Source organism: Hippopotamus amphibius, chromosome 14, assembly GCF_030028045.1.
Source record: "Hippopotamus amphibius kiboko isolate mHipAmp2 chromosome 14, mHipAmp2.hap2, whole genome shotgun sequence".
NCBI lineage: Eukaryota > Metazoa > Chordata > Mammalia > Artiodactyla > Hippopotamidae > Hippopotamus > Hippopotamus amphibius.
In genome coordinates this window covers 74,972,158-74,999,477 of record NC_080199.1, presented here as the reverse complement: position 1 = coordinate 74,999,477, position 27,320 = coordinate 74,972,158, and the positions used below count along the sequence as shown (strand labels likewise).

Here is a 27,320-nt window from a genome sequence, read left to right as displayed (position 1 = left end):
TGGACGTCTTCCAGGCCCGTCCCAGACCATCCGTCTTTCCAGCTCTCCGCTGGTCACCTGCCAAGCTTGGCTGAACTGACGCTGGAGCCCTAGGCGTGTACCCACGGCAGACAGAAATGCTAGAAGGCCCACAGGATCGTCTAAAAGTTCTGAAATGAGCCCTGACCGCGTGGGGACAGGGAGGGAGTGTCGGAACACCTGGGTTAAAACTCTCTTCTGCTGCTTTCTAGCCGCACCGTGTTGGCGCGCTATCCTCTGTGGAGCTTTAATGTCCCCATTTGCATCACAGGAATAGTATCTACTTCATAGGACTGGTTTGAGCGTTAAAGGAGGGGATGTCTGCAAAGAGCCCAGCACAGTGCCAGACTGCACAGCACGTGTGGGAGCATCAGCACTGAAGCTGTGTGCACAGGGTCACTGTGAGGGCTGCGGTGCTGACCCCGCCCAGTGCCTAGTGTGGGTACTCAGTACATCTTTCTTCCCTCACCCCTTCTCCAGGTTCCTCTACACTAACGAGAGATACCTTAGTGTGTCAGGTAAGAAAACAAATCCAGTCTGTTGCATTTTATCGAAGGTATCATGAAAAAAAGTCAAGGTCATTGAGGGGACAAAAAAAGAATTCTTCTAGAATAAGACAGACTAAAGAAATGAAAGAAAACGCAACATGTTCCTGATGGGATCATGCTTTTAAAAAAAGATACAGAAGACATTTGGGGAAAATGATGGAAATTTGAACATTTAATAGAATGAATTTTATCAATTTCTTTGGTGTGATAATGTTGGTGTGGTAGCACAGAAAAATATCCCTTACAAGATGTATACCAGAGTATTTAGAGGGAAGGTGTCACAATGTCTGATGCCCCTTTTCAAAAGGTTCAGCAAAAAGAAAAATACACACACACACACACACGTATAGGGTATATAGACAAAATAAGGCAAAATGTATGGTTGGTTTTAGGAGGTGGGCTTTTTTTTATGTTTGAAAATTTTATAAAATGAAGTTGGGGAAAGAAATATCTTACCTGACATCAGAACTTCCTGAATTAAACTTCGGAGCAGAAATATCTTCCTTGAAGAAGTCCTCAGAGAAGGCAGGAGTTGAGTACGTAAAGCCACTATTTCCTGTCAGTATGGCATTGAGTGGGATGTAGTCTTTGCCATCCTAAAATACCAAAGACAGAGCTCTAGTCGCACACATTTCTGTAGAACACTGTCTCAGTTCCACTATGTCATTTCCACAGTCTTGTGTTTTCTGCATACATACATTGCCTTTTTGTTTTTGTTTTTTCTTTTACTTGTGAGCTTAGCTATTAATAGCCATTAAAATAACAACAGACAAATAAGACACCCCCTTGACTTACACTGAAGGCACTTGGCCTTCTGATCTTCTAGATAAATTTACCTGTTGTACGTTGGCTTGAAGCAAGTCGCCTAGTTTTTCCACGAGTTCTGCAAATCTCGGCCTTTCTTTGGGGTCTCTGTGCCAACAGTCCAACATGATCTGGTAGCTGTGGGGTGAGAGCACAGCAGAGGTTGCTGGAGAGCAGCGGCGGCTACACAGACCACCCTACACATCGGCAAAGGGGTGGGTGCTGTCACAGGTATAAAGATGATGCTTTTCGTAGCAGGTGGTGTTCGCGCTGTTTTTAGATGTGGGTAAGCGGCCGTGACAGATAAAAAGGCTGCTCGGGTCAGGTTCTGCGGGTGGTGGAAAACGTCTACACGGGCAGACTCGCAGACCACCCCCCGGAGTCCATGATGACCCAGGCTGCTGGGGGGGGGCGGGCCTGGGCTCTGAGGGAAGCCAAGCTGTCCGGGGGGAAATACCAGTGGTCACGCGGCCGTGGAGTGTCGTGTCCTCCCCTCACTGTCAAAAGCGGGACAGTGTCCTTAAAGGTGAAAAGTGGATATGGACCCAAACATCCGCGGGGGAATGGTCTGCAGTCATAGGACCTTCTCGGGCTGCAAGGAAGGTTGGCTGGGGCTCCTTCACGAGCACGTGGGATGTCCGAGCCCTCACAGTTGCATTATCGAGCTCATCAGGGGAACCGGGGGGGGGGGGGTGGGGTGGGGTGGGCACGGTGTACACGACCCACGTCACTTCTAAAAGGTGGACGTCCACACAGTGAGTAGTTCCTCGGGCTGTGTGCTAGTTTCTTCCACGTGGCTGATTTTTACCTCCCTGCCCCCCGCCCCCCGCATTTCAAAGCTGCCATTACAAACTGGCCTCTCCCCTCTCAAGGCAAAAAGTACAGGCTGAGCTTCTGGATATGAAACCATTTGTCTTAATATCGCAAAAGCTGAATCTTGTCCCAGGATTTCAATGTCAACAGGGTTCCTCTGTGATGCTCCTGACATTTTAGACTGAAAGGTATCGGGCTTCTCTCTCAGGCATGTCTGCAGGGAGTGGAGGTCTCTACCTGCCCCTTCTCGGCAAAACACCTGCTGCAGGTCTGTACACACGCTGGCTTAAGGATTCATTCTCTTTGGGCTCTGTGCTCTCCTTGAGAGATGTTTATTGTGAGTCATCTCTTTTCTCGGAAGATCTCCTAGACTAGAGAGGATTCTGACTGGGTTGGATCAAAATCTGAATGGGCCTGGACTTTGGATCTGGGTCAGAACCCGGCTGGAAGCCGTATGTGGGCTGGGACCTCCTCTCCAGGCCCCTCACCTGGCCCAGGGCCTGCATATGCGCTCTCAACACAGGTTTGCTGAAGGAAGTCAAAGTGGTCTCCCAGAAGAGAATGCATTGTTCCTTCCATGAATTCCTAACCCCTCAGCCAGACTGCAGACATTGCTGGGGCCTGGGCGTTGCCAGGAAAAGCCTGAGAAACCCCAACACGATCCCTGCTGCCATCTCTCAGATGTGAGCCTGCAGGCGGCAGGCACCCACAGCTCCAAGCATCTCTTTAGGCTATCCCTAGTTTGTTTCAAAGTCTGTGAGGTGGTTGACAGAGACAGGAAGGATATAGCAAGGTTAAAAAAAAGAGAAAAGCAGAGTATCAGGAGGAACGTAAAATAACAAGGTGAAACTACAGGGAAGTTAATATGTAGAATTTATATCATGATTCTGACGAGTCTGATAGAGGCGATGCTCTCAGCTTCCAGGCAGCTGAAAGGAAGGAGTGACCAATTATATAACACACATGAGCCGGAAGTGAAGCCAGCTACTTGGGAGAAGCATGGCTGTTCCCGCAACTGAAATGTGAAAGGAGGCTCTTGTAGACGCCGCCTCGCAACAACATCATCCCCCAGGCAATAATGATGTCATGGGACGGTCTTGTACACTGTCTTTCGATGTTGGCCAAAGTCTTAACAGCAAAAGATACCATTCATTAAAAACAATCCTAAGAGGCAGACTAGTGTGGTCCAGGTGCATGTGTCCAAAGGATCTGATTTAACCCAAGGATAAAATTCTAGGTACCCAAGGAGGGGTGGGGGCACCATGTGGTCTTCAGAACCCTCCATGGGCACTGGTCTTCACAAGCAAGCTCTCCTGATAGCTGGGTGGTGGAGCTGAGGTTCTGCTTTCAGGTAAGTGCCCAGCAAGCAGGTATCCTAAGTCTTTGTTGAGAGACAGGCGCTCATAAAGATGATGTGTCTGAATCGCTAATTTTCCTCCATTTGTCCAAACCTCTGGGTCCAGACTCTTCTCAGATGATTCTGGTTCCCTCCCACCCATGTCTCATCTACTGGACCTGTGTTACCTACATCCCAGCGGGTGGGCTGTGGGTTGACCAGTTCTAAGAGCTGTGAGGGCCCTTGGGTGAGCGTGCCATGTGGGCTGGGACTCTAACTCTGGGCTCTCTGGGGGCCACAGCACAGGGGCTGCCATGCATGAGATCCCTTAACTTTCCCTGACCAGCCACGCCTTAGAGTGAGGGTTCAAGACACACGCTCCGTCCAGGCAACCTGGGCCAGCCTGCTACTGGCCACAGGGCTGGACTAGCATGACAGTCCCATGTGGGTCTCATGTTAAGGTGCGTTTACACATCTTACTAATGTGTGGAGATAGGCACAAAAATGCATGCTGTAGAGGCAGGTGGTCACGAGACTCGAGTCTGGGATCCTCCCCCCAGGTGCACGGGCTGTGGTGGAGGCTGGCCTGCATCTGCCTTACCTTGTCTAGGCTTCCTTGTCTCTAGCAAGAAACAAGTTCTCAGAGGCCATTGGATGAGCAGTAAGTACATACACAGATATTCTATAAAAGGCAGGCAAAGCAAGAAAAGCTTGAACCAGGCCAAAAAAGGGGGGGCGTGGCCCCGAGAGTAGGGAGCTTTCGGTCAGGCAGAGGCCCTGGGCTTAACTCCACCAGCATCACTTCACCGCTGAGAGGCGGCTGGTGGGGGAAATGCAAGGACTGTGAGCAGGATTCTCCCAGGTTCCTCTCTGCTGAAACCAGCCAAAGGGACCACCTACGACTACTGCTGTTTTCTATTTTGATTCTTGGTTTCTAATTTCTAGTTTGCAGTCCTCTTGCCTAAAATTCAGTGCAGATCATCTCAGAAAACACCAAAGGAAAAGAAAAAAAAAAATCAAAACATTCATTACTTCTTCCCTTATTGAAAGACATCTGATTAAACAGGCTCTGGGCAAGGAACCAATGACTCAACGTGAAACTGTTTCACGTCACTAAGTAAACAGGTTTAATAAAGAAAAGAGACACCAGTTGCACCCAACCTCACAGCCTTTCTTGAAACAAGCCGGGGGTGAGCGGCCTGTGGGAAGAGCTTCCTTTCCAAGCTATCACCCAAACTCCCAAGTGCGTGCCAATTTAGGTCAAGTGCAGGTCCCAGAACCCTAGTTGAGAGCTGCACTTCATCCTCACCCAGGCCTTCCCACTGTTGGAACAAACAAGAAGGAAATTACTCCATTAGCTTTCAAATGCTGAAGGTTTGAATTCTGGGCTTCTTAACGTTTCACAAAGCTGCTGCTTTTTATAGTTTTTAAAACTCCCTAGAATTGAGGAACCATCCTTCCCTCTATAGGCTGGGGTACAAGTGCTACCTTATATATATAAAGGTTTGAAGGTTTGATAAAGTCCAAGTGAGTCTGGGGCTCCCAGTTGATGTAAGTTGTTTTGGACCAGAACCTGGATAAGAATTGGAAACACACCCTGCAGGTGTGCAGTGTGGTATCAGGGGCTCTGGACTCAGACTCAGTTTGCTTAATTTACTAGCAAAGTGGCAAATCACTTAGGTGTTCTGTGCCTTGGTTTTCTCATCTGTAAAATGGAGATAATAATAGTACCCACTATATAGGGTTGTAATGAGATGAAGGTAAATTAATGTCAAAGTGTTTAAGACAGTGCCTGATGCTTACTCACTAAATAACTAATATTAAATGTTGCTGTTCATGACTGCAGTTATTACTGTAGGTCACTGGGAACTTGCTCTTGTGATTTTCAGGTTTTATGAAAAGTGGAAGGGAATATTTAGTTCAAAGCTTGAGTGGACATATTAGAGACACACGTCTTCTAAGGAACGTGGGGTATATTTCCGGTTTAACAGTCCTGTGATCTGGGGAGCTCAGTCCCGAGGACTGCCTTTACATCTGCCTCCTCTCTAACTTAGCTGACAAATCACGAGGCTTCTCAGAGGCTTACGTTCATCACTCATCAAATTCAGATGATGATTCCTGTCTGCCTGCCCTCGAGTGGGCTGGGATCGTCACAGGAGACCACGGCGGGGGAAGCACTTAGAAAACCGTAAAGTGCAGAATCATCTCATTTTAAACCGGACCTCCAGGTGTTCGCCTCTCTCCACCATGTAAAAGAAGCGAGGAATTAAGAGCTCTCCTGCCTTTAAAATCTCTCTACAGCCCAGCTCATACCTGGGACGAACCTACTGTGTCCCCAGCCCTCAGAAGGGCCTTGTGGTTTCCTGGCAAGGACACCACGTACGACTTTTGACAAGGCTGGGTCCCTTCTCCTCTCTGCGCTCAGGCTGCTCCCCAGCCCCGCCTTCGCGGCCGAGTCCCCTGTCCTCCTCGACCCGAGTCTGACCTAGCCTGTCCTGGGCCGTGAAGGAAAGAGATGATGGCCTTGCACTTGGGCCAAGCCCACACTTCCTTCATTCCCTCTGACTCCTCCCAAAGGCCATGGCGGGGCTCCTGACAGGCCCCCATTGTGTGGGTGGGATGGGGAGGGCCCCCTGCCAGTTCAGGAAAGGTGGTGCCGCTGGGGGGGGGGGGGGGCAAGTCCTTGTCAGCAGCCTGACAGAACTGCCGGGGTCATCACATTCCCGAGCAGGCCTCAAAGTGCCAAACGTGCACAGAGCTTCAGGAAAAACATGTCCAAAGAGGTGAGCGGGGGTATAGCTCAGGGGCAGAGCATTTGACTGCAAGAGAGGTGAGCAAGCATTGGTCCAGGGGGACAGCCTTCACCCGAGGCCTGTCGTCTTCCTGGAGTCACAGGTCCAAGTGGCAGGAGGCCACCGCCAGTAGCAGCCCAGCCCGCCAGGTCCTAACAGGAGGCCAAAGATACCTCATTGCCCACGCAGGCCCCAGGGGAGCAGGGTTCCCACTCGGTCAGAAAATCCCCCGCCTCTCCCCTAAGTTCCAGACCAGCCCCCACTGTCTGGGCGGTGGATGGAGGGTCAGTGCCCTCCAGCCCTGACTGCCGAGCCCGCTGGGGGCTCCCGCTTTGCGAGGGAGCACCAGGCCTGGCCTCCACCTCCTGGGTGGACTGTTCAGTGGTGCGTGGGCTCCTGCCTGGAAGCTGCATTCCTAACCTCAGTTCCCAGCTATGTCAGGGGTGGAGAGAAGGCCTGGATAGGGACAGGTCCAGCATGTGATGCCAGCTTCTGGAACATGTGCCCAGCACGGGTGGGCCCCACAGGGCTACGCAGGGGCGTCCCTGGAGTAAGGAGAGCCCTCTGCATCTCCCAGGGCGGGGGTGCTGAACACCAACAGGACGTCCCTTCCTGAGGTGGCCTGGTGGGCAGAGAGCCTTCCGGGGGCGGGTGGGGGGAGTTGGGGGACGTGTGGAGGCGGCCGGGGGCTCACATTTCAGGCGTGGCATACTCAGGGGCCCGCATCCTCATGCCATCCTTCAGGCGGCTGCAGAAGTCCTCGTCCATCTGCACGCCCGGATAGGGGGACCCACCTGTACCAGATGACATGAGAAAACACAGGGCACGTTATGGCCTCAGGGCACGAAAGGCCATGAGGGGACGATTCCATGCCTGTTTCCTCCCTTCATGGTGATGGTTGAGTAATAAACTCCCAGTAATTGGAATGGACCTCAATGCACAGCACACGCCCAGAGCAGCTCAGCGGGTCCTTGCTGGTGACAGCCTGGCTGGCCGGCCCCCGGGGCCCGGTATGGGATGCCCACAGGCCGTTCCCCTGGCTGCTCCTGTCTGGTCAGGAGAAAGGGTGGCATCTGAGGGGTCCCTCCCCCCTCCCTACAAGGAACTCTAGACAAACCCCATGCGTTAGAGACGCATTCCTTGGGTTAATGACCTGCTTTTTAAAAAGCCAGTAGATGTGGAGGAGGTTACTAGTGGCTCATTCACACCTCACTGAGAATGATTTTAACTCACTACTTTCTTGTAAACTTTGCACAGCAGTGGGGGACTGGTTGCTGTGATGGGCCTGAGGGGGGGGCGGGCAGGGAGGGGCAGCACTGGGCTGGCTGGTGTGGGCCGGGGGCTGCCCGTGGGCCAGGGGGGCCAGAGGAGCCGGGACTTTGCCTTTTGCCCGTTTTCCTGGGCAAGATGGCACGTAACCGCCCCTCTTAGAGGGATTGCTGGCTGGGAGGGGGAGGGGGGGAGCAGGGCCTCAGACCTGGCCTGTTCCAGACCTCAAACCTAGTCTATCTCAGCACTTGTTTGTCTGCGCTTTCGAGCGATTGCTGCCGGGAGGAAGCAGCTGCGCGGCACGCAGTGCTGGCCCTGGTCACCGCGGGGCCACTGTGGCCGCCAAGCTGCTTTCAAAGACTGGAAGCAACAGGTGCCTGTCATCGAAAGCAGGGGAATGGTTTTCACACATTACAGGAAACCAGGGATGTTACTGGGTGACTTTTTATTTGCTCTGAAAGCCAAGTTTTTGGCAAAGTCGGAAGGACTCTTGGCTAGACCCCGCGTTTGGGAGGCTGCGGAGCATGGGAGCGCGTCTGTAAGCAGATGTGGGCTCCGGGCGCATCTGTGAGCGCGGGGCCTGGGACGAGGCTTCCAGCCACCGCAGTGGGTGTTGGTGGAAGCCAAGTAAACACGACCAGCGTTCCTGCTGCTCATCCTGCGTAAACCAGAGTCGGGGCCGGCTGTGCTGCCATCGGGTGGAGCTGCGCTTGTGGGGTCTTCCCTGGGAAATTCTGCAGGGGTGGGGGGGATGCGGGGAGGAAGGAGGGATGGGCGTTAGGTGTTTGAGGAATTAGGTAGGAGAAGGGGGCAAAGGACAGGGAAGGAGTCGCCAGATAGGCTGAAGTGAAGCCTGACTGGGGATCTTACTCTGGGGGGGACCGCGGTCACGGCCCTACGAACGTCTTTGTGGCCCAGGCGCACGTGCGGGTACCACTCCTCGTCTGAGCCTGCGTGGGTTTTAGACGCTGATCCACCCCAGGACGCTCAGCAGAGGGGGTGGGCGTTCAGCTCCCGGGCGCCCGCTCCCTCCCGGCCCCCAGGTTTACCTAAGGAGAAGATTTCCCACAGCAGTACTCCGTACGACCACACGTCGCTCTTGGTGCTGTAGATCTTGTCGAAGATGGATTCGGGGGCCATCCACTTCAGAGGAAGTCGAGTCTAGGAAAGGGCAAGGGGGCCTTGAGCCGGAGAACGTGACAACAAAGCACAGTCAACCCAAGTGCCGTGGGGTCGCCTCCCAGATGACACTTGGCCTAGAAATCCTTTCCTAGAGCAGCTATGGTTTCCCAACGTGGAGGAAATTTACAACACGCGGCGCTGCACGGAAAGAGGGAGAGTTGTGTGCTACGCTAATTCCTACGACGGCAGTAACTGTTTAGGAAGCCCTCCGTACGCGCCCAGCACGGCCTGACTCTGACTCTGTAAGAAATCCTTACTCCCCCAAAAAAGCTTGCACTCCACCCGGACCTGGGAAAGAGCGATCTGAATTAGGAGGCATCCTGAAAATTGATGATTTCCAGGAATTTTTCTTAAGAAGGAAGATTTTGAAAGGGATTCCTATAAAAAAAAGATAAGATTTTAAAAGTCATTGGACGAGGGGAGTCGGCAAAGTCACTGGGAAGAGGGAACGTGACAGACAGTACTCAGGACACGGTGCGGCTGGTTTTCAAGCAGGAACCCCGGTGAGCTGGGCCCTGCCACTTCACGGGGACGGGGATTGACAGGGAGCCTGGGATAATGGAGAGACCTAGAGAAAAACAGGGGGTGGTGGGAGGAGAGGGCCAGGGGGCAGCTGAAAGAGACACAGATGGACAGAAAAGAAGCACAGGCTGGCACGTGGGTGGATGCCATCTTTGCAAGGCCGGGCTCTCAAGGAAAGCTTGTTGTTTTCCATTTATAAGAAGAAACTGTGGGGGACTTCGCTGGCACGCTAGTGGTTGAGACTCCGCGCCTCCACTGCAGGGGGCGCGGGTTCGATCCCTGGTCGGGGAACGAAGATCCCACATGCCTCACAGTGCAGCCAAAAAGAAAAAAGAAAAGAAACTGGAGCAGTGGTTGTCAAAGTATAGTCCGGGGGCCAGCTGAGGTGCCTTCTCAGGCTCCACCCAAGACGTTCAGTTTAACGAGCTCTCCAGGTGATGTGTGTGCTCGCGAGTGAGAGCCAGGACTAGGGAGTAGTCGTCAGAGCCCAGACACAGACTTAATTACACCTCAGGGTAAAGGCCAGGGAAGAGGGGGCACAGGAGGTCACCCACAAAAGTGAAAATAACAATAGGTCCAGAAACAGGCGGGGAGGCGAGGCCCGCGGGAGCCGGCAGCGGAGCTGGGCATGGAGGCTGACCGGGGAGGGGCGCGATTTCCTCCCCCGGCGAGGTCACCCTGACGCCGTTCCCGCCCTTTCCGGAGACGTGCACACCTGCCGAACCCATCACCCGGCTTTATTTGAGGGGAAGAGTCCAGGCTGTTCTTTCCAGCAGCACAGAGAACTCTCCCAGGGGTCAAAGGAGGGGATGCTGTGGTCTCAGCAGGGCCCCCTGCACAGCGTTCCGGGGCCCAAAGGACAGGGGCCGAGCCAGGAACAGGAGGAGGAGACCGTGGCCTCCCTGAGCCCCATGCGAGGGCTCTCAGGCCCACGGTCCTTCCGGACTGCTTGTGTCCACAGAAAGCACGTGCTGGTTTTCAGGGACCTTTGCTGAGGAAGTGTAAATATTTACCAAGGGCTTTGGTCTGTGGTTTAGAAATGATAGGGTCTAAATGAGTCAAATAAACATCAAATGGACTTACATCTCCTTTCCTCACATAATCGGGGTTCTTGTAAATATCCCGGGCAAGGCCGAAGTCGCAGATCTTCACCACGTTGTTGTCGGATAACAGTATGTTCCGTGCTGCCAGGTCCCGGTGAATGCACTGCAATGAGACAGCGGCGTGGTCAGCGCTCCGACTCCCTTCCTGCGCCTCCTCAGTGTCCCTCTTCTTCTGAACTCGGGGATCCCTTTCACGTGCTTCCTTTACACGAAGGGAGCAGCTCCCCGTGCACGTGGAGTCGCCCCAAACACGAAGCGCTTCTCTACAAACACCCTGGAGGCCCCCGAGTCCAGAAAGGCCCCGAGTCCTCTTTGCTACTGTGTTGCAGGACAGCATCGGGTAAACAGAGCTGGCCATCGGGTCCTGCCAGGGAGCGCAGCTTCCCCACGGCCACTGAGAGCAGATCACAATCCAGCTGGAGTTTCCTGGGAGGACCCCACGGGGATGTATTCATAGACGCTCTCCCGTGGAGCCGTGTACTTGGAGGTTCTGGCCGGTCCTGAAAACGTGCCAGAGCACAGTGCAGAGCACGGGCGCCAGCTTCATCTAGTCTGAAAGCCAGCGAGCTTTTCCCCTGGAACTCAGTTCTCCCCGCTGGTACCCAAGAGTCACTTCTCAAACCTCCTCACTCCTATCAGGACACACTAAGACGTGTGTTGTGACGTTTGCTCTACACTTAAGGATGTACATTCAAGCAAATATGAGGAAAAGTGGATTTATAGCAAAGGTGTGTGTTTGCCCGTGTGAACATCCCTATGACCGGGCCTGGTGGAGAAGAAAAACAGTGAAGAGTGAGGCTGACCTTTCTGGAAGACAGAAACTCCATGCCTCTGGCCACTTGAAAACTGTAAGAAATCAGATCTTCCATAGTGATGGGCTGCTTGTAGAAATCGTCAGAATCTGGAAAGCATTAAAAACCATAACTGTTTGTAATGGCTCTTGTTATGCCACCAAATCCCAGTTTATTGGAACAATGTTAGCAAAACATAAAACACACCAACAAGTAGATCAGAGTTCATTTTTCGAGAGCATTTGAGTTTCAACATGAGTATCCGAGATTTTTCCAGGCCTCTAGCCCATTCTGCCCAAGCATGGGGGGGGGGGGGGGGGGGGGGCGTTGATCCATTAAGACAGAAAGGCCTGAGGGGAGACACTTGCACAGTTCCCTGTCAAAATTAGTAACTTGGTAAATAATCTAAATTCACATCTTATCTCCCCAGGACATTACCCTTCGAGTCTCCCACGGATGTGGGCTCAATAAGAAAAAATTTCAGAGATGCACAGTATGTTGTAAAAATATCTCAGACTGAAGGACAGGAAGGAATTAATACCTACCCTCCTCTTCCTCAACATCGCTCAGACTCTTATCTTCCTGAAACCCGGAGCTTGCGAAGCTCTCGCTGCTGGTAACACTATCTAGCCTTTGTTTCTCGCCCTGCTCCAGGTCTGGCTCCATCTTTTCTTTCTTAGGCTCCACGTGCAAGGCTGCATCCTTTGAACAGACCAAGAAAGACACAGATGAAAGGGGCAGAACAGCAACGCGAGCTGGCCAGTCGCCGGCCTTGGGAGAATGTCATCCGGCGAAATGGATAGTAAATCAGTAGCCTGGCTCCCCCTGGGGTTGTGGCATCTATTCTGCTCGTGACTGGGCTTCCTGGCAGCACCTGGGGTAGGATAAAGGCACATTCACGGCAGCTGCGGTTTACTGAGGGCTTACTCTGTGTGAGCCAGTACACGAAGAGTCTTCGGTACATTTTCTCATTTAATCGTTCCAACAATTTTATGAAGTCGTTCTTGCTTATGATACATGGAGGAATACGTTCAGAGAAGTCAAGTAATCAAAGTCACATGCAGCTAGTAAACGGCAAAGCTTGCACCCAGGCTCGGCCAGCTCCAGTCTGTGCCCTGGAGCACTTTTCCATACCGTGCTCCATCTTGTGAAAGAGGATATGGAGTGATGGAAAAGGGTCCCCCGTCAACCTGGGGCCTCACTCTGTGGTCCCGAGGAGGAGGAGGAAGAGAAGGCTGCCGTTGCCGGTTTCTCTGGTTTCCTTGGAGGAGGAGGGGGCACGAACATTTCTTTTTCTCCTCTCCATGCAGGACAGTGATATAGTTTGATCCTAACAGGGGTAGACAACGCCTCTCATCCCGGACTGGGCATCTAAGCCCTGGTGTGTATGTGGCTCTCTCATGAACCATGTGACCTTGAGCAAACCACCTCACCGTGCTGTGGGTTTCCTTTTCGTCATCTGAAAAGCTCTATCGTCTTATGTTTTGACTCATAGGAAGGGAGTTGTTGATTCTGGGTGGGACCAGAAAAGATTTTTATCACCTTTAGTAATTCCCTTCATCACAGTGATACTAGAAACAGCACTCCCAGTGGCTTCATGACTCAACCGTGTACCTAGCTCAGTCTTGCTAGACGGCAATGCCAGGCAGGGGCGGCTGACAGGGACTGGGGTTCCGCGGTGTCCCCGGATCCACCTGCCTGGTGTGGCAGGGCTGGGGTACACCAGGCTGCCCGTGCGTGCTTGGCTTTTCCTACAAGTGTCACAATGTGGGAGTGGTCCCTCCACTAGAGGGCGCGGTGGGAGCAGGCAGAGACAGAGGAGGATGCTTCGGCCTGGGACCCTGGGAGTGCCGAGGGTCCCGGGCTCCTGCCCCCCGACCCTGCTGTGCTGCAGAAGGGGAGTGAGGCCTCAGTGAACCCCCACTGCCACCCAGGGGACCTACCGGAGAGCAGGGAGAGAACGTGACTCTTGGTTATAGTATCTGAGGCAGTGAGATTTGACTCTGCTGAATTGGGGACTGAGATTTTATTTTCCGTAAGACTCTTCCCAGGATGGCAGGGGAAGGGGCGGCTGGCAAAGGTGCTGGGGTGAAAAGTGCTCGGCGCCTTGGTGTGACTCCGAGGACCATAACTCGGACTCCCTCCCGCCCTTCCCGACGCCCAGACACTTGGCTTTGCTTACGGGTAACCATTTCTGGTAAATAAAGGTTGATTTACTGAACTTTTGGGACTCTGACAGAATACAGTGACTTTATTACAAAGAATATTTAAAGATCCTAGTGAATTTATTTGGAAAACGAAATATCGCATTTCTATTTAGCCTTTCGGTTTTTCCTTTAGATTCCAAATATGAAATACAGTCATGTGTTCTCCATGAAAACACTAAGCTCCACCAACGGGGAGGTGAATCATTAAATATAGCCAGAGAAGGAAGCAAGCTCTTCAAACAAAGGACGCACGAACCCAAACGTTCCATCCTGCCCGGGTCCCTGGGGTATTCTTACTGGATTAGTTCTTCCTGAAGCCAGCCCAGGACTTCAGGACAGAGGAGCAGCTGTACTGCTCTCAGCCCAGGGCACCACTTGCCACTTTTCCTTATGTGTTTTTCCCCTCTTTACCCAGCACGGTGCATGGAAGAAGCATCGAAGGGGAGTCAGGAGAGCCGGGTTCTTTCTCCTCGACTTCACCTCTTGCCAAGTGTGTGCCCTTAAGCCAGCCACTTGACTCTTCCGGGCACATCTGTAACGGGAGAGTGTGGACTAGCTGATCACAAAGATCCCCTTCAGCTTCAGGAGTCTCACTATTAGAGGGCGTGGTTTAAAACTGGGAAAATATGTTCTTGCCTCTATGTTGCCAGTCTGGTAGAAAACCGGTGTCTCTGGCTGGATCAGAGGGTGAGAGAATGGGCCAGCTGTCCAGTGGCTCTTCTCTGTGTGCCGCACGAGAATCTGACTTTCACGACAGAGGGGGGCACCATTCCTGGGTGTTGTATATCTTATCCGTCATACAGATCACATAGGTCAGCGGCGTTCAGATAGACTCATCCCATCTTTCTGTCTCAGCGAGTCAGTGATGGTGGTGATGATGGTTAACCCTTATGGCGTGGTGAATGGAATTTGATTCAACAATTCCATCAGCTGGGTTCTGTTATTACCTCCGTTCAATAAATGAAGAAACTGGACCTCAGAGAGACTGAGTAACTTGCCCAAGGCCCCAGGTTCCATGAGTGGTAGAGACAAGATTTAAACCCAGGAAGTTAGATTCCAGACTCTGAGTGCTTAACCACCACGCTGCGTGGATTCATCACCCATTCACCACCTGTAATCGCCGATCACAGGTTAATAGTATCAAATCATTGTCTCGTGGGCTTCTCTAGTCCGGAGAAGGACAGAGCATGGATGAAGTAGGTCACTCTGGCGAAGGTTTACTAAACTCTCCTTCACTCAGTGATCCCTTTTAAACTTTGTTTGCCTTTAGGATGTGGACCCATGTGTTCCTTCTATTGCATACCTTTATTTTAGCAGATAAGGCTGGTTCAGTATGTGTATGAGGTGACATGGGTGGTGAAGATGTGGGGAAGTGGGAGGAAAGGCAGTAGGAAGGGGAGAAGACGATTTCTGTGGCCCCATCACTGTTCTGCTGTCAACTGTAAAGTCACTCAGTTGACTGAGTCCTTCATTTCTCTAATAAATGGAAACAGTTACTTACACTTGCCATCATCTTTTAAGAAATGAGTGGCTGAATGCATATTGTGCTCCAGGAAGGAGCAGGCTCACTCAGCAAAACCTCACAGTTTTGTTACAAAAAAAAAAAAAAAGAAAGAAATGAGTGGCTAAGTGATTAGTGCCTGTCTGAGTATCTGTGGAGAGAGAGAGGGATTTATCAAGATGATTTGACAGATATTTAGGTAGATGGCTAGTAAATTTTGATCTCTAATTATCACTGCATACAGTGGGCTTGAATATTCTCTGTGCTTGCCACAAAAAGAGTGTGATATATTAGCATGGAAAGAAAGGAACATTTTTAAAGAAAAAAGCAGAGATGGTGTCTTAAGCTCAGTCATTAAGAGCGTCGACTGAAAAACATGCAGAACGTAAAAGCTGTGAGTCAAGTTTACGCAGTGTCTTTCTGAGGACGACAGCCCGGGAGCAGCCTCTCGGAGAGCTCCGAGGAACTGCTCTGAAGAGGTAGGGGGAGGTCAGTATATACGTGATGCCGGGGAGGGCGGTGCGTGCGACCAAGCACATATCTTGGCAGAAGGTTGCCCGCTGGTCACAAGGAACAGACATCTTAGTGGTTTCAGGGCTTTTGTAAGAATGAGAAGATTCAAGAATCCAGGTTCCTGAAAAAAGTTGCTCCTGAAAACATGTAACTATCTGAAGGCCTGTTCCGCCAGTCTCCCCCGAGCACAGAGCGTCTCACTGCTGCACTCCACCCTGAACGCCTTTCAGGGGGTGTTCAAGGTCAGTGACTGCAGCAGCCGGTGACTCAGTCCTCGTGGAGCCGGATGGCTGGCTGGTGACAGTCTCACGCGGGCGATGGAAGTAGTCTCTTGCCCTGAGCGGCCGCAGCCTACATGGAAACTCATTGCTATCTCGAAAAACCTCCAGCCCCTGAGCTCCTTACCTTGTTGAGAAAGAATAAGGCCCGTTTGCTCTTGAGATAGTTGGATAGGTTTCCATACTTGCAGTACTCAACGATCACCATCAGAGGCCCTGCAGCCAAAACAGCACATGTTCAGCCACACCACGCCCGCCCGCCCGCCAGCCATCGGCCCGCCTTCAGTGGGCCTGAGAAACCTCAGACCAACTTGTTCGTATATTAGCCGTGTCTGGGGGATGCAACTTGGGGGTGAGAGATGTTTTTTTTTTTTTTCCAACGGAATCTGAGAAGGGGTTTAAAAAATACAAAAGGAATAGGAGACAATTGCGGGGGAGGGGGTTGGGGAAGAAGCAGAGAAAAGAGTAGAAGAGAGAAAGATCTCTGAGCGGGGAGGGGCCACGGTCAGGGCTCCACCTGTAACGGCCAGCCACCCTCTTGGTCCTTTGGCCTCAGAACACTGTCGCACCAGCCCCTCCCTCCCAGGTCCTCTCTGGCCTGACTCCCCCAGCTGCAGGGCCACCTGGGGGTGTCTGCACAGAGGCTGCCTCAGGGCTTGCAAGGTCTAAAGCTGGGGTCGGCACACTCATAAAGGAAGAGGTGGTAAATATTTTAGGCTTGCAGCCCACACATCTCCTCAGCTCTGGCTTTGTCGCAAAGCACCTGTAGACGACAGCTCAGCCAGATGGGTGACTGCGCTCCAGTACGACTTTAGGAACGCACATGCTTGAACTGCATCCTATTTTCCCATGTCACGAAGTATTACTCTTTTGATTTTTCCCCCCCAACTACAAAAATGGTCACACTAAGGTCCCAATCTTACCAGCCATAGTTTGCCGACCCCTGGCCAAAAGAGGCAGGGGGGCTGGGACGGAAAGGAACCCCCGAGCTGCACCGCGGGCCCCTGGGCTCCCCGAAGGCACCCCCGCCCCCTCTGGCCCCTTAGCCATCCCCACTGAGGGAGCAACTTCCGGTTCTGGTTCAAAGTGGAAGTGGCCCCAGGGGGGTTCTGCACGTGGGCCCTGCCTTAGGGCAGGCTGGGAGTACTAAAGGCACCCTAGGGGAGGATGGAGAGGTCTGCGAGCCCTCAGTCATAACCACAGCCCTGTCCCTGCACTTGGCACGGTGGGTACGGCCTGTCCCCACCCCACCTCCTCCTGGGAGCCTGCCAGGAGTGATTTCTTCCTCTGGACGAAGCTTCAAGGAATGCTAAACCTTCTGGGCATTTCCCTCGGCTCAGGTCACACTCCTTCCAAATCATCCTGAGAAAAATGCCCTGCACTTGACCTTGAGCCTGTGGAACGTGGTCTCCAAGGGAGTCCTTCTGTTCAGAACCTTTAAGCTAAGTGTCCAAGGAAGGCACTTGCACGATGGGAGAACCTTCCATCAACGGACAGACGCCTCTGGCCTCTTGCGAGGCCATCTTCTGGGGGCGGCGGGGAGAGGGGCTGAGGGACAGAGAACTCGCCCGGGCCTGTGAAGCGGGGGAGGCGCAGGCTCCCACCTTCCCTTTACCTCCTTGCTTGGTGCAGGCTCCCAGCAGGTTGACTACGTTTCGATGGTGGCCGATGTGGGTCAAGATCTTGAGCTCGGTCATCAGAGCCTTGTACTCGTTGGCCGTGGCCCCCTCTGTGAGAGGAGCAAGGGAGAGTCAGGGCCACGGGACCGTGCGGCTCCCTCCCCTGGGGCGGCCCTCCTACCCTCTGCGTTGGGCAGTGCTCAGCCCTGACTGCATGGGCTGTTCCGCCGTCCCCAGTCTGTGTTCATTTCTCCCAGCTGCGTGAGCCAGCATCCTCCCGGTTACAGTGAGGCCCGGAGTGGTGGTGGGTTTAATCACTGGCCGTTTCTTCTTGGTGGACCTGGTCCTGCTCAGTAACGTGCTGACTCAGAGCTGGGCAGCTGGGGAGAGTGCCTTCCAAAGGCTTCCTTGCGTCAGAACCAGGCCCAGCAAGACCCTTCCAGGCGGGGGGATGCTGCCACACCTCACCTCTTTTTCTCACTTCCCCGCTTTGAGGAGGTACAAAGGCCGAGCACAGAGGGGCCTGCAAGGGCAGAATGGCCACTTCTGTAAACATCTCTGCCATGTGTTATTTTCCTCCCCGTAACCTTTCCTCCCTGGAGTCTGCAGGGTTATCTCAAGTCTTGAGGATCCGTAAGCATCTGACTTCAGCTTCGTTCCCAGAGATAAACAACGTCAGTCTAAGAACTAGCAGAGTCTACAGCCTAAATTAAGTTCATCTTGTCTGTTATTATTGGTTAACTTCTAAGGCATTTAGAGATTTTTAATTATGTTTAGAAGTTAAAAAGAAGTCATATAAGCTTGCTGTAAAATATTTCAGCAATATGATGTTTATAGAGTAAAAAGTGAAAGTCACCCCAACCCACTTACCTTTTCTCTGTTTTTTTTAATCTACTTACCTTTTTAGAAGTAACCACTATTAATCATTTGGAGTTTCAGACTGTTTCCTATGCATTTATACATATATATACCTAATCAAAGGTCTTAATATTTGGTTACATAAATGGGATGATGTATAAAAATATAAAAGCAAATTTGATATATATAATTTGCTTTTCCGCCTTTTAAATGTTGTAGACTTTGCCCGTTCTTTTAAATTGGTTCATGGCATTCCTGACATTTAGGCTGTGTATCGTTTTGTATTTGCCATTATAACTATGCTGTAATAAACAGCCTGTGGTCTTTGTACCCACGTGTAAGTATTTCTGCAGGACAGTCCTGGAAGTGGGTCGAAGGATGTGCATTTCACAGCGTGGTGGATGGCAACATAGTATTTCATAAGCACAAATCGTTTTTTAATAATAACCAGATAAATTCTAGAAGCCTCCCAGTGGGGTTGGGATTGGCTCACAGTGGATGCTCAGCAAATATTTGTTAGCCACGTAAACAACATGAGTACTCTTCTCATTTCAGACGTGGGCTGAAGGCCCAAAAAGGTTAAAGGGTTTGCTCAAGGGCACTTGGAAAGAGCTTCTGACTCATGGCCTTTGTTTGACATTCTGCCTTTCCAGTTTCTCCTAGAAACAGATGGCCAACCAATTTAAACCAGAAAGCTTGAATGAAAATAGTTTTTTTTAGGAATATTATATAGTGGGTGATTTGGCAGTCTTTTTCAATCAAGGCTGCTGGTTTAAAATAAGATGTTTTATAAAGATATCATACACACTATCTCTGTATCGCATAGAACAGATTCTCTGGGTCTTTAGAAAATATCTCAAGTCAGAATTTCCCGTCAAATTCATCCCTCCACGCACTGATGCCCCTTTAGCAGAGAGCAAATACCAGGTTCTTTTGCTCAGATTGTTCCATTTGCAGGCAGGGCCATGGGGTTATCTTGGGCCCGCAATAGACAAGCATGGGCAGCCAACTTGCATCTCCTAGACACGGTGTGTGGTAGTAAACAGGGAGACAAAACTAGCTGAGGAAGCAGATACTTCCAGATTCAGTTTCAACTTATCTCAAGGCTGGATACCAGCTTGCCTCTGGAACATAAGGCCAGGATCATTTTCAGGATTTTGGAGCAAAGGATCATTTCTAGGAGGCTGGGCCTCTGCAGCCCTTTTGTAGCACTGAGGTATGGGGGGGGCGGGGGACAAGCCCTACACCCAAACCCTTTTCGCACTGCTGAGCTGTGTGGCCTTTCCGAGGCTGTTTAACCTTTCTGGGCTGTGTTTCTTCATCTGCAAGCTGGGATAATAATATCTACCTCACAAAGGCTGTAGAGAGAAAAATAAGAAAAGTGGCAATTTCATGTGGTTCAAGCTGCTGTATTAAAGTACCCAGTCTGGTGCTTTCTCACATAGAAGGCATGTGGATGCCTCTTCTCTTTAGAATGGGGGCAGGGGGAGGTGCTGGACTGCAGGTTTTCTCACAGAAATGCCTGCCATCACCTGGGTCGTTCACCTTGGACAAGGCCTGCTTTGTGGACGCAAAGCTCTTTTCCTGGCTACTTTCAGAGTAGAACTGTCACGTTCGTTGTAGAGTTTTATCAGAGCCTTTGCTCGATGGCCTTTTGAAGTGGGACGTGTCATTACACGGGACTTTCTGCAATGACGGTGTCAGTGCTGGATGAACATGAAGGCTCTGAAGTCTCCCTCAGCGCCTGGGCCTTTCTGCTGGAGCCTGTGCCAGCAGCTGCCTGCTTGTTGGGCGCACAGCTGCCAGTGCCTCAAAAGCCCCTGGCAACATCTTGGGACTTTGGAAAACTGAAAGCTGGCCTTTGGTTTTTCAGTCCTGTCTTCGTTTTTAGTTTGGAACCTTACAATGCATTCAAGTAACATGACAATTTCATCACTGCGAAAAAGCATTTTCTACACTTAAGGACCTATGAGTCTTGGAGATGTCTGGTTGATGTGATTCTCAGTGATTTTCATTTTCGCTCTGTCTTAGGATGGTGGTCGTAAGTCACCGTGTGCTTTGCTCCACCTGCCAGTGCTTCACAGCGTGATAGCATCTTCAACATGGAAAGATAATGTGTTTTTTGGTTTTGATTTTTTTTAATTTCTAAGAGGAAATGTTTTATGGGTGGGACTTGACGGTATAAAGTAGCTTGACGTTCTCATCAACTCAATTGTTCTTGCTTCATAGTCTTACTTTATGGTGAGGTCAAGCCCCAGCTAAGCCTTTGAGATTTATGATGTACTGCTACGTTTCCATTAGAATGTCATAGTGGAGCATTCCAAAACTTTGAACCTGTGGTTACTGTGGGCTTAAGTCCCTGGTAGTCTAGAAGAGTCTGAGACATGGTAGGAGAAAGATCTCTGAGGTGACAGAAATCACTTTCCCACGGATAATGCTGGACTGTTTCACTGACAAGGTTTATTCTGAGCTCTTGCTGGTCTCATCTAAAGCTCCAGAGGTCAAGTGCTTTCCAGCACAAGAAAGCTTTGTGGCCAGAGCAGAAATGGCTTGTCTGTTCTGAGGCCATAGCCAGCTGGTACCAGCATTCAGGGAACATATCAGTGAATCAAAAGCTAAACTACAGCATCCATACCTTTCAGCATTTTTACAGCCACGGTCCGGCACGTGGGTGATTTCTTAATGCCAAATGCAGATGCTTGGACCACTTTTCCAAAAGCCCCTCTTCCGAGCGATTTGCCTACAATGAAAAGAAGACATTGGTTTGTTTGCCAAGCTGGCAGGGTGAGTTTAAGTCTTTTTCAGGAAGAAAGGGCCTTTTCCCTGTGTGTCTATGTGTGGCACGTAGCTTTGAATGGAATCTCCAATGAACTGACCCCAAAAGAGTCACACACATTTCTGGGGTACCTTCCTTCCCACGCTTCACCGTGCTTCTGCACTGCCCTCATCCTCACAGCGAGGCTAGGCCCCTAGAAAGTGTTCGGTGCCGGTGGATGGCCAGTTTCCTCTTTTACAAAGTCCTTCTCGACGGGGAGAGGCTACCAAATCCTGAGTGGTCTTTCCGTTGTTTAATAACATTCCCGCGAACGTTTCCCTGTGTTTCACCTAAGCCCCCTTTCTTGCCACTTAAGCTTATTCCTTCTGATCTGTTTTCAGGAAAGGGAAGAAACTGAGCGGGGTGGTTTCTGCTATTGGTTATAGTGATGCTTCAGAGCTACCAAAAAATCATCAAGTCGTTTCTCAGACTTCCTTCCCAGGCAAAATAGCCTCAGTATTTCTAACGTGTCTTTACATGATGATTATAAATCTTCAGGGTTCAAAACGTGGGCCTAGCAACCACTGGTAGTAATTTGTTTCAACCACAGAGAGGTGGTTGCCAAATGCAATAAGAGTGAGGTTTCATGCATGGCACCTGGTATGTTATGTCGTAATGACTGTTAACATTTTTTTCTCACCCTTGAATGACACAACTTGACTCAAAGGGGCAATGACCATGCCAGAGTCTTCCCAGAACCTGGCCTGGTGCCTGGTGCATCTGGGTCCCCTGCGTGTTAGTGCAGAAGGAAGCGTTGCACTGGGGGATTTGTGAGATGCTAACAGCAAGGCTCATACAGTCCTGGGTAACCAGAGGGGCCCATGAGATGCACCGCTGAACGGTGCACGGAGGTGAGGAGGGCTCCCCTTCCACCGGAGCGCCTCAGCCGCCTTTTCTGCTTGGGGCTTCCTTGCTCCACCAGGAAACAGGTAGCTAAGTTGAACCCAGAGAAACTGTACACCTCAAGCATAATATGGCAGAAGAAAGAGTGGGCCAAAGAAGTCACCTTTTTTGGGTTCTTTTGGGGGCGGGGGTGCAGCCAGGAAAATACCTCCGGTCAAAAGTAAGTCCTGGTAGCGAGAGTGTTAATTAAACACAGCGCCTCCAGTCCCGACCAAGGCCTCCTTCTCAGAGTGTTCTGATAACGTGCCTTGAGAGAGCTAACTTTCCTTCCTTCTTTCCTGCCTTCCTCATACACCAGTCCCTTCCCCCAGAGAACACAGTTCGTTGTTTGTTTTTTAAGATTCCTAGAAAGTTGGTAATGAAGGTTTCCTGCTTCCTCATCCTAGTAGAGCTTTATACTTTGAGGCACAACTACTCAGTAACAAAGGTGTCCTCGCCCTGGCTCTGCTTGGTGCGTAGCATCTTCCTTTGCCCCCCGCCCCCCCACCCGAGGCCGTGTCCAGTGAGGAGGTGGCAAGAGCTCCGCCACCAGTGTCATCAGAGGTGTCTCCCTGCCTGGCTCTCACAGGGACGTGCTCTGCATTAGGAGGGGACGTGGGTGAAATGACGCGCGTCCCCCGGTCAAACATGCACCTGTCATGGTTGATACAGGTTATCCTCCCAGAGCACGCTCCATGGGCAGGGATAGAGTCTCTGCTCCCTTCTTCAGGTAAAAGCGTCCAAGAAAGAGCAAAGTCAGGACTTCTTCTCGTTTAAACAAAAGAGTCTCGGGTGGACCCTGAAATCATGTACGGAAAGAACGCTGGCGGATACCTTCTCCAGATTTGTGAGAGCTGGTGCATTTAGGTTAGAGGCTTATTCCTTACTTTTTTTTTTAGGATAAAAGAACACTTTTGCTTCTGCATTGCCTTCTACCATCTAATATGAAAAGTGTCCTGAACCTGAGACGGATGAAGAAGTGTCCCATCTCTGTCTTGGGACACCTCTCCACAGGGTCAGCAGACTCCAGCTTGTTTGGGGCAGGAGACATCCTTTTCCTTTCCACAACCTCAGCCCCCACGCATTCGCTTCTTGGCCGTCACAAAACACTTTAATTTCACAAGTGTTTGGGGACTTTGCTTCGACCAGCAAGAATGAGCCCATTCTCACTTGACTTCCTCCAGTCTTTTCATTTATTCTCTTGGAAGGCTGAATGCTGCCTCATAGAAGAGCACAAAGCTATTAGGGGCTCTGTCATCACCTGGTGCCCTGCAATCCTCCGGGAGACCCACAGTTCCAGTGTCAGGGGAGCTCCATCCCACTGGTCTTGATCTTGCCTGATTCTTTTCCCATAAAACCCTCCTTGGTGTTACCTAAATGCCACTAACTACCTTGAAAAAAGTGCTAGGTCACTGTCACACAATGAAAGGATATTGGAATCTCCTCTGAGCGTGACTGGCCAGAGTCCCTGGGACCCCGGGGAGAGAGCGCAGGGCAGTCGGGGCTAAGCCCCTCTCCGGCATCCAGGGCTCATCTTGCAGGAGGCAGCACCAGCCCAGGTATCAGCCACTTGCGAAATTCCAGGCTTCCTGTGTGGTTTCCCATGTTGGGTTATCCTGCCTTTATTTTCCAATGGGAAGATGCAGTGTCAGACAGTATCCCAACTTCTGTGATTAACTATATAGGACCTGAAGTCTCTCCCAGGTTTAGTGAGAGATCTCGAATGACACAGGTGTTTTTAGTTCTGAATTTCAGGAATTTCAGTGGTAGCAACACCTCTGACCCAATCGCTTACTCTACCTATCAAGGTGGTGTCAGTTCCGACTTCTCTCACCAGGGCTGCACGTTGTAACCCACAGAGTACACTCAGCTGAAATCAGAAGCTGTTCTGTCTGTGTATGTCTCTACATTTGTAACCCACTGTAACTCTGCCTCTCAAACCAGCTTTTTCTCTTCAGCCAGCCAGACATCATTTTGGTTACTTTCACTTGCCAGACATTACTTCAGATTACTTTCTGTCATTTATTTGGCTTAAAACACAAACACATCTTGGGCCTCTTTGCTCCCATGGAAGCAGGACGAGGACTCCTCGGGCCCCTGCAGCCACACTCTGCATTGAAAGGCAGACTCAGCTGATCGGACCCACTTAACTCTTGCCCATCAAGACACTCGCATGTACATTAGCCACATCATGGCATCTGGCAACTCCGGGAAGGAAAAGAACTATAAGATCTTCAACAAGGAGAATCTTCTGAAATGGGATTATCTAAACCACAGAGCCCCAGGGGAATGCCGGTAGAAGGGTTCACATTCTCCCTTGATGTGCCCGTCAAGGATCACAGTGGTACTAGGCTAAGGGAGGAAGACATGGGACGGAAAGCTCATGTTTCCTACGCAGAAAGAAGCATATCTGCTTGTGCCTAATAACTCTGGAAAGCAGGGTGGCCTGAGAATGGCTTATGTTTGTGGGAAAATTATCCCATGTTCCCTGCCAAGGCCATGGGGAGGGGAGGAGTGGTGCTGGGCCAGCTGCCATGTAATTTAGACTTGCAGAAGGAACGCATCTCGTGTGCCACCTGCCCCGAGCTACTCTAAATTTAGTTTTCTCCTCCCATCAGCAGCCATTGCTGCCTTTTGCCTGTCTCTCTCTCCAGCTTTTTTTTTTTTTTTCACTGATTTCCCCTTTTGTTCCTCAAATCAAACAGCACATACTCTTGGGGCCAAGTCTTCGTTCTCGTGTAGGGAGTAATGTAAGTAGAATCATTTCAAGGCCCAAGAGAACAACAAGAAAAGCCATTTCTCCCTCTCTGTCCTCTTCCACCCCCACTCAATTTCGTCTGCATGTGGGGGCGGGGGGACCCATGCAACTGAATTGGAACGGGAAGCTCTTCACACTGAGGGTAGCAAGCTCCGCTGGCTCCATGATCTCTTTCCCTAGTTCCAAATACTGATGCTTCTGGCACACATAGGAGGGAACGGACAGCTTTCAGAAGCCAAGATCCAAATATCTGGGCAAGAGTATTTGAGGCTCCTGTTGTTTTGCAGCATCGTGATGTCTGAGCCAGAGGAACTTGGGGGTGAGCTGGAGGGAGAGTACATTGGCCTGGTGTCTACAGCATCCCTGTTACTCAGAAAACAATCCTCTATCTTCATAAATGAAACATAAATGATCCCCAAGGGCTTTCTTCTCTGTGTAGTCATTTCAAAAACCCAGGGAAATTCAAAGTATGCCATTTATACATTCACACAGAGGGGGTTTTTGATCCACAGCCTTGCAGCGCACCAACTCTTTCACCAGATATTTGGTTTCACTGCACCTCCCATCCTGAATTGTGTTCTAGGTCACTAATAGCCACAAATTTTCGTTATTTAAGAGTGCCTGTACTTGCAAGACTCTGCTGGAACTAACCTCTCCCCTTCCCCTATCTGCTCTTACAGCTGCGTCCCTCTCCCTTTGAGGAGACAGACTCAAGCACCTTTGCATCCCCAGCACTTAGACATGCATCTGCTGCTCGGTGAAGGTGCTTGATGACTGTTGAGAGAACAAACAGGTGCCACTTTGTCCCCTTGACCTGCTGTCTCAGCATTCTAGAGAATTCTTTATCTCTGTCCATCTCCCTTGCTGGTTTGTGAGTAGCTGGAAGGTAGAATCCCAAGTCTAGTTGACTTCTGCATCCCTCAAAGCACAGTGCTGTGCAAGTAGCAGGTGCTCAGTATGGGTTTAGGAACCTGTGGAACAAATACTTTACCCAGTTTAAGTCTCTCCCGGGCAAACTCCCACTTGCTGGCATCGTAAGGGAGCCGTTCGCACTGCTCATCCAGGGGAACTTCATCTGGGTCCATGATAATCGATAGGTAGTCAGTTTTGATCTCAGAAGAGGACTGAGGAGTGAAGAGATCTCAACGTCACCAACAAGGAACCAACTTAAAAAACCCAGACACTCAACCTAAAACAATACTTGGTCTGACTGGCTGCTATTTTGGCTCATTGGGTTGAAACCATGTGGCTGGGAACAGCAAGGACCCTTTGCACGCACGGATGTACATCACACGTAAGCATGCAACTTCCATCAGGCAGCCCCTTACTGTTCCCACAATGCATTTCTGTGGTACCCACTCCACTGTCTCGTCTCAGACCAAAGGCACCCAGATTCTCCAGTGACCTTATTGCTGGTTCTTAAACAATGATCATATGAGAGTCCTTCTCTGAAAAAATGCAAAGCATTGTAATAAAATCATTCCAAACAGTGACTAAAAATTTTCCATGACCATTCTCCACACACAGAAATACACGTGACAGCTGGGTCTACAGTGGGGTCCGTGGCTGTGGCGTTTCTGCATTTGCAAGAAAGGCTAGAGGTGGCGAAGTAAACCCAGGATCCCTGGGACGGTCGAGAGGCACATTTCATACGAAGCGTTTAAATAGACTCAGAAGGCCTGGCCCCTTAGTGGCTGCAGATACCTGAAAAGACTGTAGTGAGGTTAGAATCAGATTTTCCTGGAAGAGTTTAAGAAAAAGGGTTCTGAGCTCAGAATTTAACAAACACTGAAAAGTCAGCACTTCTGAAAGAATCGTATAAGGGATTCCACCAACAAGTAGGCTCTACGAGTTTCCTGGTGACCAAAATTTTGTGAGTCCCTGTTCAGATGGATTGGATTCATCCAAACCGTTCAGTTTGAATATGAGAATTGATGTTAAAGTTCATGGCAAATGCAAACTTATTCAATATATTGCAAGTTTATATTCACCGTGCATTACTGTGACTTACAAACGGGAAAAAGACAAAAGGAAACGAGAAAGGAAAAAGGTACAAAAAAAGATTTATCTTCAGTAGGAAATAGAAGTTGATTATTTCAAAGGCCAAGGGGTAAGACTGACAGCGACACTCCAAGATTTTTTGGCCACTGGTAAGATGTCAAGTAAGGTAGCATCTACCTCCTAGTGCTTGTTTTCTCTTGGTAATACAAATTAAGGCCAGAAAATACCCTCTATTTCAGATTATACGTAACTGGATTTACATTTAGTGTCTTTGGTTCACATTAATGGATAATATCCTGTTGGTATTAATTAATTGTAGAATCGACCTGCATTTCTGTGAGCAGGACAGAAAGGAAGTATGTTTGCCTATATATGCTGGGCTTTGATAACTCTTGCCTAGAAGTTATGTACGCTTCATCTAAATGAGTTTAGGGCCTTTCCTTTCAGTGCATTTCCCTAAACAGGACCAGAGTTCAGTAGAGACGACAAACCTCTCCATCCACCCGATTTCACACCCGCCCACATTCTTTGGCCCTGACTCACCCCGTTCTGGGCTGTCACAGCTCACCTCATCCATCACTTGCAATCTGTCTCTTTCTCACAAAAATTATCACTAAAATGTGTGACAGATAGCTCAAGGCAGGAAGCCTTGCTTGGCCTCCACAAAGAGTGGAAAATGGAGAAAGACAGGCAGCACGTTTGTCACGAAC

General features: G+C 50.4%; 1 protein-coding gene across 2 annotated transcripts in view; it reads right to left on the bottom strand.

Annotated features, from left to right (window-relative positions):
• The window catches only part of FLT1 (fms related receptor tyrosine kinase 1), a 169,180-nt gene that overhangs the window by 8,004 nt on the left and 133,856 nt on the right, over positions 1-27,320 (bottom strand). For both annotated transcript variants that reach the window (XM_057707567.1, XM_057707568.1), the window contains 11 exons: positions 25,601-25,733; positions 20,790-20,894; positions 17,293-17,406; positions 15,805-15,893; positions 11,724-11,880; positions 11,191-11,288; positions 10,368-10,490; positions 8,630-8,741; positions 7,006-7,105; positions 1,403-1,508; positions 1,023-1,162 (listed from right to left, as the gene is read on the bottom strand). In XM_057707567.1, the coding sequence (XP_057563550.1) occupies positions 1,023-1,162; positions 1,403-1,508; positions 7,006-7,105; positions 8,630-8,741; positions 10,368-10,490; positions 11,191-11,288; positions 11,724-11,880; positions 15,805-15,893; positions 17,293-17,406; positions 20,790-20,894; positions 25,601-25,733 (1,277 nt within the window). The remainder of the gene's footprint in view (positions 1-1,022; positions 1,163-1,402; positions 1,509-7,005; positions 7,106-8,629; positions 8,742-10,367; positions 10,491-11,190; positions 11,289-11,723; positions 11,881-15,804; positions 15,894-17,292; positions 17,407-20,789; positions 20,895-25,600; positions 25,734-27,320) is intronic.